The following is a 13351-nucleotide window of genomic DNA, read 5'->3' as shown; positions in this document are numbered from 1 at the left end:
CTGCATGATACCCCAACTGGTGGCCACTGGTCTGTATGAAAAATGTTAGCTAGAGCGAGAGATCGCTATTACTGGGTTGGTTGCCAACAGACTGTTGAACTTTGGTGCCAGCGATGTGAGGTGTGTGTGATGTGAAAAGGACCATATCACAGGAAATGAGCTTCTCTTTGCCCATACAATGTAGGTGCTCCCATGGAAAGGCTGGCCATAAATACCCTTGGCCCACTACCTGAAAGTGAAAGAGGTAATCTTTACTTTAGTAAATGACCAGAATCATTCACCATCCCTAACCAGGAAGCAGTGGCCAAAAAGGTAGTGGATGGGTTTGTTGGTCAATTAGGTGTGCCTCACGAGTTGCACTCTGACCAGGGTAGGAATTTTGAGGCAGCTGTATTCCAGCAAATATATGAACTCCTGGGCATTCATAAAACAATGACAACTCCTCTGCACCCTCAATCAAGTGGAATGGTAAAACGTTACAACAGGACGATCGAAAACTAGTTGACCATGTTTGTAGACGACCACAAGCGGACTTGTGATGAGCATTTGCCACTTCTTCTGATGAGCTAATGTACAGTTGTTCATGAAAGTACCGGTTTCAAACCATGCTTAGTCGAGAAATGAAACTTCTCATGGATCTTGTATATGGCCATCCTGAGGATGAGGTATTCCCAGCTGCTGACTATGTTGGGAAGCTGCAGGACAGAATTCAAAATGTTCATGAGCATGCCAGAAACAATATCAGATATACTAGTGAAAGCATGAAACAATGCTATGATGTCAGAGCGGGCCAACCAACGCTACAGCCTGGTGATGGTGTATGGTTATATAACCCACAACACAAGAAGGGTGTCTCTCCAAAGCAGTCAAAGCCATGGGAAGGTCCTTGTGCAGTCATGAAGTGCATAAATGACATTGTCTATCAAATTCAGAAGGATTTTAATATAGATAGAATGTGGAAATACAGGGGTGACTATAAAATTAATGTTGTTGCAGTACTTATATAATGCCTTTGTAGGAATCGTCCAAAACACCAAAAATAATCTGATTTTGTAAAAGGGATAATATCGTAACAGTTAATAGCTATAGCATTGCTCTGGAAACGAAAAAATCCTAACAGCTTAAAGATACAAATTTCAGGTCGAAATGGTTCATTAATATGTTCAACTATAGGCAAGGACATTCAGCTATTCAGTAGTCTAACAGCTCATGACACTATTTTGTTTCTGCAGGTTCAATTAAGGAAAAAGACACAGTTTCAGTGACAGGATTCAAATCTGAAACAGCTATTGAAATAATACAGATGTTCTTCGAAAATGAGAGGTACTCTGGTGGTGGTGAAATCAAACACATTGAAATGAAAGATGCTAAAACCTGCTTGATAACATACAAATCCTTTGAAGGTAAGTGAGAGGTGATTTATTAGGACAACCACAATGGGCATAAATAGTATTATAATCACACTTCTCTTACATAATGAGTGTTTTATAAATCTAACATTTTATCATCAACAGTCTTAAATGTTTTTCAGAGTTTGTTGTACGCTGTTGTAATAGACGTTTATCTTACCAGTAGCAGTTGTGGCAGTGGCATTCATAACAATGGGAGTAAGGGAGCCGTCATTATTTATGGCCGGGGGGGGGGGGGGGGGGGGCGGCGGAGGAATTGTTCTGTAAAATATGGAAATTCGAGTGCCCCCCCCAATCTTCCTCAAAAAAATCAATGACCCCCCCCCCTCGCTGACATCAGAAATTTGGATGACCCCCCCCCCACCCCATGTCCCCATATCATTTACACATGAAGTATATATACACTTGTATATCATTGCATACCATTACCAGAAAATGTGAATTTATCAAAGGTTCTAAATTTTAGTGATCTGAACTGATGAACTGATAAAAAATAAAAAAGAGAGATCAAGGTCAAGATTCATACATATGTTAAAAGTAAGTCAAATTCAAATGACACTAAATCACCTCATGAAGGTAATCATATTGTATACATGTGTGGTATATGAACTACAGGCATTCATCACTTGTACTATACATGTGGTGATAACAAGATATTGAGGAGATGTGCACTTGGTTAGTTACTGCAAAATATGTATTGAGATACTGAGTTACTTACAAAATGGTGACATGGTGGCCATTAATTTTAAAGTGTCATGTGTACTTATTGAAAGCATTCAACCAGGCACCAGCCCTCCTACCACCTCTTGTTACAACCACTGACTCTGTTGAGATTTGACTCATAATGTTAATTTGTTCATGTTCACCGTCACTACATGTACCATCAAGTTCATGGATCACAACATCATCATCATCATCACTATTGTCATCTGTTCCACTTTCAGTTGATAAAGTAGCTTTTTTTTAACATTGAGGTATCCACATTTGATTTCCTGAGACAGTCTGCCATGATTGCTTTGATTTTATCATCTTTCTTTCCTTTCTTACTTAGATGATGATGATCTAAATATTTTTCTAACTCTTTGACTCTCAGATGTGAAAGTTTTCCATTCAGGGAAATATATGTTTAAAATGTTTCATATATTTATCACTTGTTATTTATAAAAGTTACATTTATGTATTTCTCATAATTTATATTCAGATGTTGTGTTCACATATAAAAAGAAATATGGTAAAGAGGTATTTACAAAAGTTTAAAGTGAATGATTTAAAAAAATGGAAAGCTGGGATGTATTGTTTTTACAGTACACTCAGGAGATTTCAAAAACAGACAGGGATTAACATTTTAGATACACTATAGTATTTGAGCTGGCAATCTTGGTACTCCAATTCAGTCAACTGCATATGTTTTGATGCAGTTAACTAGTTTCACCTAAACAGTGTAGACAAACACTTGTTTGGCATAAGTGTGCTGTATTGCCTCATCCATTTTTTCAAGGTATTTAAAAAGGCAAATCTTTCAGAAACTGATTCAATATCAACTGCTTCCCAGTATAGTAACAGCTATAAACATGTGGTTAAATTTCCTATAGCTGTCTCATGCCATTTCATGCCATTTCTCATTATTGTATCTTACACACGAGTTTCAGACATGTCTCCTTTTATTGTACTCCTTGTAAAACACTGACACTGTCTTGTGCTTTGTTTTTGAGCCTTATAACAATTTGAAACCATGTACCCTGTACATGTATACCACAGTTACCATGGTCTTGTCATAATACTGATATTAGCAACTAGACTCTTATACACAGCAAACAAAGTTGTCTATCACTTGGTACTTAATTTAATCTGTCGGCTATTAACCCTTTCAGTACTGAAAACTCTCCCGCCATGTTTTAAGGCAAAATTTCTTGTTAGTCTGCAAGTTTTTTTCCATATATCAACTTGATTTTAGATTGAGAAATATTACTTCCTGATGATGTAGTATTACTACATTTACAAATCGATTATCCGTATTGTTTCATATTCTTCTCCAGTACAGAAAGGGTTAAGGGAATCCGCAATAGCAGTGTTTTCTCATTTCTGTGAGATCTTATGCCAGTACATGTACTGCAACAATTCTATCAGGCCAGATGACATCCTACAAAACTGTGATTCAGGGATTGCATTTTCTATATATTTAGACAATAATGCACACCCTGCCAGCCGATACTGGGCAAAAGCAACCTTTGCATGACATAATTGTGCGAGGCGACAGCCAAGTACATTATGGAGTGCAAAGTTTGCTTGAGTCCATTATGGATTGGCAGAGCGTGCATTATTGTTATTATTTTACCGTTTTGCCAATACCAGTGAATTTGCAGATGGTGAAAAGTAAAATTGAATTAAATTTACACAGGGTTTTGGTGCCGATGTATGTCATCTGCAATAATAGTGTACATTATCAGAAATAATGTTGAGGGATGACGTCACAAAATTCACTGGAATATAATTTTCAATAATCAGAAATTTTGACAATTTGTGTATTTTCTATACCAATATTTTTTCATTTATCAGAAATTTTGACAATAAAATTGTATTTGGTGTTACAGTTTACTCACCATTTTCGTGTACAGATTTTGAACAAATTTTTGAGTAGCCCCCCCCCCCCCCTACCTTTCTCTCATTTTTGAGTGCCCCCCCCCCCGGCCATCTCCAATTTTTAAGTGACCCCCCCCCAGGCCATAAATAATGACGGCTCCCTAATAACGTAGTGAAGCAGGGTGTTTCAGTCGTCTCCCTTTTATAACTTATATAAGCATGTTTTCGGAAAATGTCAATGTAACGTTTTGCATGGTGTTTCAGTACAGTATGTGACAAAGTGTTGTGCTGATCATGATGCCAGTCTGACATAATATCTGACATACATGTACATGATTGTAATTTATGTTATTGATATAGTACAAGTCTTCCTCAAAGAAATAGTTCCCATTTTTCAACTTTACTATAAATCAATGTTTGAAATATTTACATGGCCACGGTCACATTCACTCACTATTGTGGAGGTCGCGCATTAAAATGATGTGGACTACAGTCACAGACAGTTGTGCCAGGTTTGGTTAATCGATGATATGAACACTTCAAACATTTTTGACCATTTGACATTGGTCTGCAATGTTTCATTAGGAAACGTATTATTTTATTGATTATATGGAGGTAAATGTTGAGGTAGGTATCTAACTATTAAGCTTCCCCCACTGTTAGTGGGTACAATTTGGTTTTTAGGACATGGTCATTGCAAAGGTCAGGATACAAAGTGATATGCATAATGCAGTACAGACAGACAGACAGACAGACAGACAGACAGACAGACAGACAGACAGCCAGCCAGACATACATACATACATACATACATACATACATACATACATACATACATACATACATACAGTCTGCATTCAGGAATTACTCTTCAATCAGAGTGTTTAAGTCTTCGTACTCAATATATTGAACAGTAACAGTAAAACTAAAGTGATACTATAGCATTTTTTTGCAGTGGCACAGAGAGTTTGTCAGCATCAAAACAAAAAATTCGGTGATGTTGATTTGAAAGTGGTCCTTGCAGATGAGACTAGTGGTTAGTATTATTTTTTAAATTATTGTTGTATATATACAACACACACACACACACACACACACACACACACACACACACACACCTTGGCTGATTAATTTCACGAAATTTCAAAAACTAGGTATCAATGTCTATAATTCAGCCATAAACTAGAATATGTCAGAATTCACGTGAACATACTATCGCGGCTCTCAGGCAATACAATAAGGTAGGCTGCCTTGTGCGCCAATTTGGCTAACTAAAACAGTGCCGTGTTCACTTATGAATACATGTACTTACTATCATCAAATATTTGTCAAATGTCATATATAATTTAAATCAAATTGGCACATATACAATTTGAATTCTATCCATATCTGCCGAAAACGTAATTACTAACTGATTACCATATTGATTGAACAGAATCCCCAGAACAAAAGAAACGAATATTGGTCACCGGTTTTAAACCTGGAACAGCAGAAGACGTGGTCAAAATGTACTTTGAAAATAAACGGTACTCAGGTGGTGGTGAAATCGAGCACATTGAAATGAAAGACAGTGAAACATATCTCATTGAATTTGAATCTTTCGAAGGTAAGTTGAACACTTTCATAATTATGCTATATTATTGGTTTACAAACACCAGCCCCATATGATTGTTGCCCCACTGTTTGTACACACTATGTTTCCTGCCCCATGGTCATAGATGATGAAATGAATTTATTCAATTTACTGCATCGAAATTAGTGAGTACGAGAAGAACGTGTAGACTGTGTAATCAAACATATACATCACCATTATCTACATCAACATTTCCTGAACTCGTAATTATTACTTACTTCTGACTGACTACCTTACATTTTGTGATGTGTATTGCCAGGCTACTGTTTAGCTAATAAATACAGCCGATGAAAAAGCCACAATTCGGTTATCTCCTCTCTAGTATGTTTTCACTAACAATGGTAGTTGCTCAATACAATGTTTATTTTTGTTCAGGGTATGTATTAGTCTTTTTGACTTCATGCGATCATGACTGCACTGTGTGTAATTATTTTCTGGTTATCCACTGAGTACAGTTTGGATAGATTTCTACATTCGATCGAGAGTTTTAGTTTAGTATGGATGTGATGGCTGAGAATATACATTCTATTTGTCTAAGCTGACTGTATTTTGACCCTAGTTGAAGCTTTATCCTGTTTATGTAGCAATTAAAACTATTTGCAAGTATTCACCAGTTATTCTAGCTAATTTGGGGTTACAGGTGGCGTCTGCATGTTATAACCCATAAATAACCAATAATCAAAGGTGTAATGCAATGTTTTATGTTTGCCTATGGATTGTGTAACAATTGTCTTCTCGATCCCTATGCCAGTCCGTTACAAGTAGGATGCCAACAATTGTCAACATAGAATCTGAACAGACATTATATAATAAACACGTTTTCTTGCATCAGGTGTATAAATATGTTTTGCTTTTGTTCACAGTGGCACAGAATGTTTATCAACAACAAGTTCACAGCTTTGGGGGTTATAACGTTAAAGTAACTTTTGAAGAAGAAGTCAAAGGTTGGTATTTTATAATCATGGGCGATGAAGTTTTCAAAAATTAAAAAATCAATAGTTAATAGGCAAATGTTGCACATAAGAGGCATTTGTTCTGTTCGACTTTATATTTTAAACACCACTTGATAAATTTGGACTTCGTCTGGGTACAGACGCTGTTGAAAAAAATCAAGACAGTGATATATATCTGCTGGCTTTAAAATTAACAAATGATGGATGGATGGATGGATGGATGGATTGGCCTTAAACATGATTCAGATAGTTCATTCACCATGCAGGTTAATGCTTCATTATTAAATTCTGGACACTATATGTGTTTATATTATTAGCATTCTAATCTGTTAAAATAAGATAACGTATCACTTTTCGTCGATTGACTTGAAGTCTGCAAGACGACCCCAATGAATTGCAATCAGTTTGAGGCATTTCAATACTAACTAGTTGTCACAATACAAAATACCATCGGCACTACTTTTATGGTAAATTGTGGTTAATTATATATATATATATATATATATATATATATATATATATATATATATATATATATATATATATATATATTAATTATATTGTATATTTCTTGATGTTTTCCATTATTTTGATAACAGGAAAGCCAGAAACAATTACAATCAAAGGTATAAGACCTGGAACAGCTGAAGAAGGGATTAGAATGTATTTTGAAAATGAAAGATATTCAGGCGGTGGTGAAATCAAGGACATTGAAATGAAAGACAATGGAGCCTGGGTTATAAGATACGAATCCCCAGAAGGTCAGTAAATAATGCATTTTGGTGTCGATTTCTTGCTATAATCCTAAGGCATGTATGTGGTCATTATAATCGTGAGAAATAACGACATACCATCTGTACCAACCATTGCCATAGCAACACCAAAATGTATTTACAACTTATACAAAGGGCGACGAGCAGCGAATTGTAAGCACTCATACAACATGCCTATCGCAACAGCTAAAGCGTATGTATTGACTAGATATCTTGTAAGCATGGCATGACTTATTAATTGTATCAACAACCAAATTTTCATAGAATAGAGATTTTCATAGAATGGAGATAAACGTTGAACAGTACTGTTACGTATATGTGTCCTACTATCAGGACCTCTCTTGCTTGCACCTTTCGTTCTCACCTAGATTAAATTCTGCTTAAGATAAGATGTCTGGGGTAATATTTCCTCCAACTTCTGATAGACAATGTAGCACGATCATTTTTGGTTTCTTCCTGCTTCTGTACAATAGATCAAGTGAAGTGTTCTGCAAACAATAAATGTTGTAGGCCTTGTGCCCTCTAGGATATAGGTAAATGGGACTTTGAACGTGATAACAGAATTTTAACAAATAAAATACCCAAGTTTGATGTAGCTTCCTAATTATGCGATGTTTTTTTACAGTTGCAGAGAGAGTTTGTGAACATAAGTGCCATAAACTTGGAAATGACGAATTGAAAGTGGTAATTGGAGAAGAATCAAGTGGTAAGTAACAAGAACTTTGTGAGGAAAATGTGACATGATGATATTTATGTATAATGTTAGTTATACGCCACTCCATCTCGTCCGATTATTTGAACCATGCTCTCAAATAACTCTCAACTGGACACTTTCCTTTTAATGGGACATTTTTTACACAATGTAATTGTCCCCAAACTCGTTAATCATAAACGAAACTGGCCACTATTTGTTACCATTTCAATGACACTGTGTTACTACAACCTTGTTAACTATAACAGTGCCACCAAGCTAAAAACAACAACAACAACAACAACAACAACAACATAATGCTGCTACACCTTAGATGTTGTTAAATTTGTTCAATTGAACATCTGTTGTGAGTGTGCATAAAATTGTTAGTCTATACCTTGACTACCAGGGGTAGGTCTCAGACACAGTACCACTCTATTGCTCTCTATTCAAAGACGTCGTGCGCTGTAACCACTTCACTGCAAAGGGATTCATGCTGATTTGAAGGGGGCTTTTAGATAGAATTTGTCCGTAGGTGCGCTAGGGTTACAGGAGCTACAGTAGATGATACGAACATTCTCAGTGGGTGTAACATATAATAGTGCCCAAATTTGGGCAATATCTTTGTTACAGTAAGATTCCCAGCCAAGTGACTGGATTAAACAGTTAAATTTAAGGGGGGGGGCAGGGAATGGGGTAATGAGAAGGTTACCCAAAACGTACGTACCCTGTTAAGTGCACTAAACAGGCTTCGACCTGTACACCATCTATTAGTACCAGACAGGTACTACGTTTTAACTAGAAATGACATCGACTAATGCAAATCAAGATATTAACCTTTTTGGATCGTCAAGTGCAAAATTCTGTTTTATGTTATAAAAATGGAAAGATCGATCTTCAACACAACGAACGGAAGAATAAAAGGAAGAATCTTACCATTGTACATGTTACCTCAAACCCGCTCTGATATACAATCAATAACTCACAAATTATATGTTTTGGTTTCTATATCTATATTTTTTAAATAGAACCTACCGCTGAACATGATACAATTTCAGTAACCGGATTGACGCCAGGAACAACCACGGATCTGATAAAAATGTATTTTGAGAATGAGTCTTACTCAGGAGGTGGCGACATTGCGAACGTTGAAATGATTGATAGTCGTAGTTGTTTGATACGATTCGAATCAAGCGAAGGTGGGTATGAATGTCACAGGTGTCCGATGGATGGATGGATGGATGGGTGGATGGATGGAAGGGTGGGTGGATGGATGGATGCATGCATGCATGCATGCATGTATGTATGTATGTATGTATGTATGTATGTATGTATGTATGTATGTTGTTTTGGCTATGTAACTAAGGCAGCAGTTGAAGTATTACCTCCAAAGTGGGTACTATATAATAAGTACGTAATGTCTTCATCATCACATTCTTGCAATACCACATTCATTTAACGAGAAGGGTAAATAATGTATGTATGTGTGCCGCGGGGGCGCACGCGCATGCACGCAGGCACACACACACACACACACACACACACACACACAGAGTTAAACATAGTTCCTGCTTTTCGTCTTCTACTCTTGTAGTTGCAAAGCGAGTTTGCCAACGGGAAAATCACAGATACGGAAATGCTACTTTAAAAGTTGCTTTAGGAACAGAATCAGTAGGTAAGTATTGTGATATTCGAGATTTGTAATAGGCTTTTAAAGGTCGAGATTTGTGCACCGGAAACAAATTTTTTACAAACTTTGTTCTTATTTGTTCCACAGAAGGCACAATAACGAAGGCAGTTCTACAAAGTTAGTCTAACCATGCAACTATTACATCACTGAAATGAAATTTGTTTATCTATTAATGTGAGGTTCTGGGGATTGCCTAATGTTAGGTTTTTCGGTGTCCAAGTTGTGTAGTTGTAGGTAGATCGGCAGAACATAAGCAATTCTCCACTCTAGTTATCTTTCTAGGGTACCAGAATCTAACGAGCTTGTCTATATTAGGAATTAGCCACACAGGTATCGTCACTCACAAGTACGCTTTTACACTTAGGCAGAGAGAGACACAGCACACCAACAGTTGCGTTGTAAATCAAACTCTAAAGTGTGAATATTTCCCATGTCCCTAGCAGATAAGTTCTAGTTGTCACCTTGACATTATAGTGATGTCATCATTCTGAACATAAATATAAAGAAATATTATATATTGTTATAAATAAACGATCTCTCACCTAGAGTCATTGTTCTAGAAGACATGGTGAACTTTCCACCAGAATATTTAAGATTGAGATTTGAGATTATGGCATATGTAAATTTTCCACCTGTAGGTGTTGATCACGATATATATAATTCGATAATCAGCAAGTCACCTTGTTTACAAATACTCATGTATGTTGTTTAATCAAAACACTTGACAATTGTTAGCTACTAGCGATAAATGCAATTAATTCAGGATTAGTAGATAAATCAATATATTAGTATGTCAGCTGTTGTTAACTCATTAAATTTTGGTAGAATATGCCAAAATTCCAAATATGACATTTCTGGATTGTAACGTTTATGTACATTTGTCATGTTTTCATTTTCACAACAACATAGTGCCTTCCTTCTATTGCACGAAGATCAAAAAATGTAATTTTTTAGTATCTAGATGGTTAAATAGAATGTCAAAATCGTGCTCTAACATTTCATGTACCTTATATTTCCCTACAATGCTCAAGTGCAAGATACTAGTTTTGAACAAGCTAGTTTTGAACAAGGAGTTCCTAAACCTCGAAAGAAACCTCCCATACCGAAAACAAGAGTGCGTGAAGCAAACGGTAGGTTTTCAAATTGCTAGTTTATAGTTATTGATATTCTTAAAGTTTATACTTTGAGTGAAATTGCCTGGCGTTGGTCATGACATCAGTTATAAAATGTGTTGACATGAAATGTTTAGGTGATTGTCCATATTTGTACATGACCTGCTTTATGTCTGTTAGAAATGCTCTTAAACCATGCATTGCCTACAAGGTAAACATACTGGGACATCTTGGATTACATTCAACCCTCGTTATCATTTCTAAAAGTGTGGATCAACGGTAGTGCTACATTTTGTATATTTCTTTACACCCTAAACTTGTACCATTATTTACTCTTTCCAGTGGTCAGACAGGCATCGCTATTTTCTTACTCCTGTTCGGCGACCTGATTGTTTTGCTTCTTACGTATTCATGTTCGTGATGTATTTTTCTCTTCTCTGATCGGGAAATAAAAGATATCGTATCATTTCATGGCATATTGGTCTCGCATCCTTCACCCAATTACTCATTGTGCTAATACCATTATAGCAAATAACTATTGCCGTAGTATAATTCTTAGTACGTCTTTTATGCTTTTAGTAGATGCAATAGTAGTGGTCAGTGATTTTTCAAATACATCTATTGAAGATTTGGAGATGTACTTTGAAAGTCCTAGACGATCTGGAGGTGGTACTTTTGAAAAGTCTGATTTGAAGGATGGAAAGCTGTTCATCACATACGAATCAAGAGATGGTAACTAATGCAATTTTGTTATTTGCGACTTACCACGGCTGTTAGATGTATGAATGACTGTCTCGTGACAGCCTCTAGTGTTAGTGTTATTTGTTCGTTTCGTGTTTTTGTCCAGGAGTCATACCCATAAGGTTACGACGTAAGGTTATGACATCAATTTCCATGAATTTTATGCAAAACTCAAATTGTAACTGGGAACAATCGTACTCCACAGGAGTAGTACATTAACATGAATTAAAAGTTAAAGTTTTTGTAATTTTCGATCTTAGTTGCAGACCGGGTGCTCAACCACGGCAACCACTGTTTTCAAGGCACGACTTTCACAGTCACAAGTATGAAAGAAGTAGAAAATATGAAAGCTAAAGGTATGGGCAGATTTTTACTAATTTAAGACTGGAATAATCAACGTAATAGATAGCTTTGATGTTTACGTATGGTTGTCATTTGATCAGATCACTGAAGCTCAGATGTCTCATTAAGCATTAAACTGTATAATACAGTTGTATTCACTCTTTACGATCTTATGGTTGTACACATTCCGTTGTCTATGGATGTAAATGTTAATTGGACAGACACCCTTGTTAAAATCCCCCTTTTCTTCCTAGGGGTATTTGTTTGTACACAACTAAGTACGAACTGGGGAAAAGGAGATTTTAATAAGCATTTGCTGCTTAGATTGAACAGCTTTATATAATATACACTATATATATATATATATATATATATATATATATATATATATATATATATATATATATATATATATATATATATATATATATATATATACCTTATATACGATATTTTCTTAAACATATACATCTTCATTCCTCTGTCGTCTTATTTTCTTAATTGACTGTATAGAACAATTGCCGATTGTTTAAATGTATACAGAAATGACGTCGTCTGTGTTGTTATTGTTTTCATTTAGAGGCAGCCATGGTAGATGCAACTCTAGTAATTTCTGATTTTAAATCAAGTACATCACAAGAATCATTGGAACTTTATTTCGAAAGTAACAGACGTTCTGGTGGAGGTCATATTGTAAAGGCAGAAATGATAGATGGATGCTTGCATATAATATATGACTCGGCGAAAGGTAATATTGAATCATGTGGAGAACTATTATTATGATCCCATAAGGACAGATACCTTGTACATTCGGATGTTTTGAACTTCTTCTAGACAATTGATTTTGAGGATATACATTTATAATGCATAGCCACAGACAATAAAAGAGAACCTCTCCGATAAATGGAGAGATCGATAAAATCTCGTGTATATATAACAAATGTTCATATCGCTGTGAAAGTATATTAATATCCCTGAAGTCACTGCCTAATATTTCTACTACAGCCCTGAACACTTGCGCAACATCAGCTCCACATGTTTATTACAACCAGTTGGACTTCGGTGTCACTGACATTCAGTGAGGCATACCATGTGTCCTTTTTTAATTTGATATTAACTTAATCATGTATTCATTATGGAGATGGTATATACAGATGTTTTTAACGCCAACCCCCCTCCCCCCGCTTTCAATTCATTCCAGTTGCTGCAAATGTCCATAGACGCCAAAAACACACTGTTGGTGGATCACAGCTATCAGTTAAATCGTTGAAGGAAATAATCAAAGAAAAAGAAAAGGGTAAGTAGGAATTATTTATGTAATGAAAGACACATACACATAACACATAATATATACGAGAACGATGAGTGTCAATAGTACTATTGTAAGCTATGGTACAACTGTTCTGATTTGGCGATGTTCGGAAATA

The 13351-nt window shown here is 35.9% G+C and overlaps 1 protein-coding gene across 1 annotated transcript in view; it reads left to right on the top strand.

The window, feature by feature from the left end:
- LOC144434958 (protein mono-ADP-ribosyltransferase PARP14-like) overlaps positions 1-13351 on the top strand; it is a 69536-nt gene that overhangs the window by 28239 nt on the left and 27946 nt on the right. Inside the window, exons 15-27 of the mRNA XM_078123492.1 lie at positions 1233-1403; positions 4945-5025; positions 5425-5595; positions 6486-6566; positions 7175-7336; positions 7974-8054; positions 9068-9238; positions 9634-9714; positions 10761-10859; positions 11421-11573; positions 11843-11938; positions 12505-12672; positions 13126-13221. Of these exons, the coding sequence (XP_077979618.1) occupies positions 1233-1403; positions 4945-5025; positions 5425-5595; positions 6486-6566; positions 7175-7336; positions 7974-8054; positions 9068-9238; positions 9634-9714; positions 10761-10859; positions 11421-11573; positions 11843-11938; positions 12505-12672; positions 13126-13221 (1611 nt within the window). The remainder of the gene's footprint in view (positions 1-1232; positions 1404-4944; positions 5026-5424; positions 5596-6485; positions 6567-7174; positions 7337-7973; positions 8055-9067; positions 9239-9633; positions 9715-10760; positions 10860-11420; positions 11574-11842; positions 11939-12504; positions 12673-13125; positions 13222-13351) is intronic.

This window comes from Glandiceps talaboti, chromosome 1 (genome assembly GCF_964340395.1).
Source record: "Glandiceps talaboti chromosome 1, keGlaTala1.1, whole genome shotgun sequence".
Taxonomy (NCBI): domain Eukaryota; kingdom Metazoa; phylum Hemichordata; class Enteropneusta; family Spengelidae; genus Glandiceps; species Glandiceps talaboti.
Note: the sequence above shows the minus strand (reverse complement) of the source record. Positions and strands in the feature narration are given on the sequence as shown.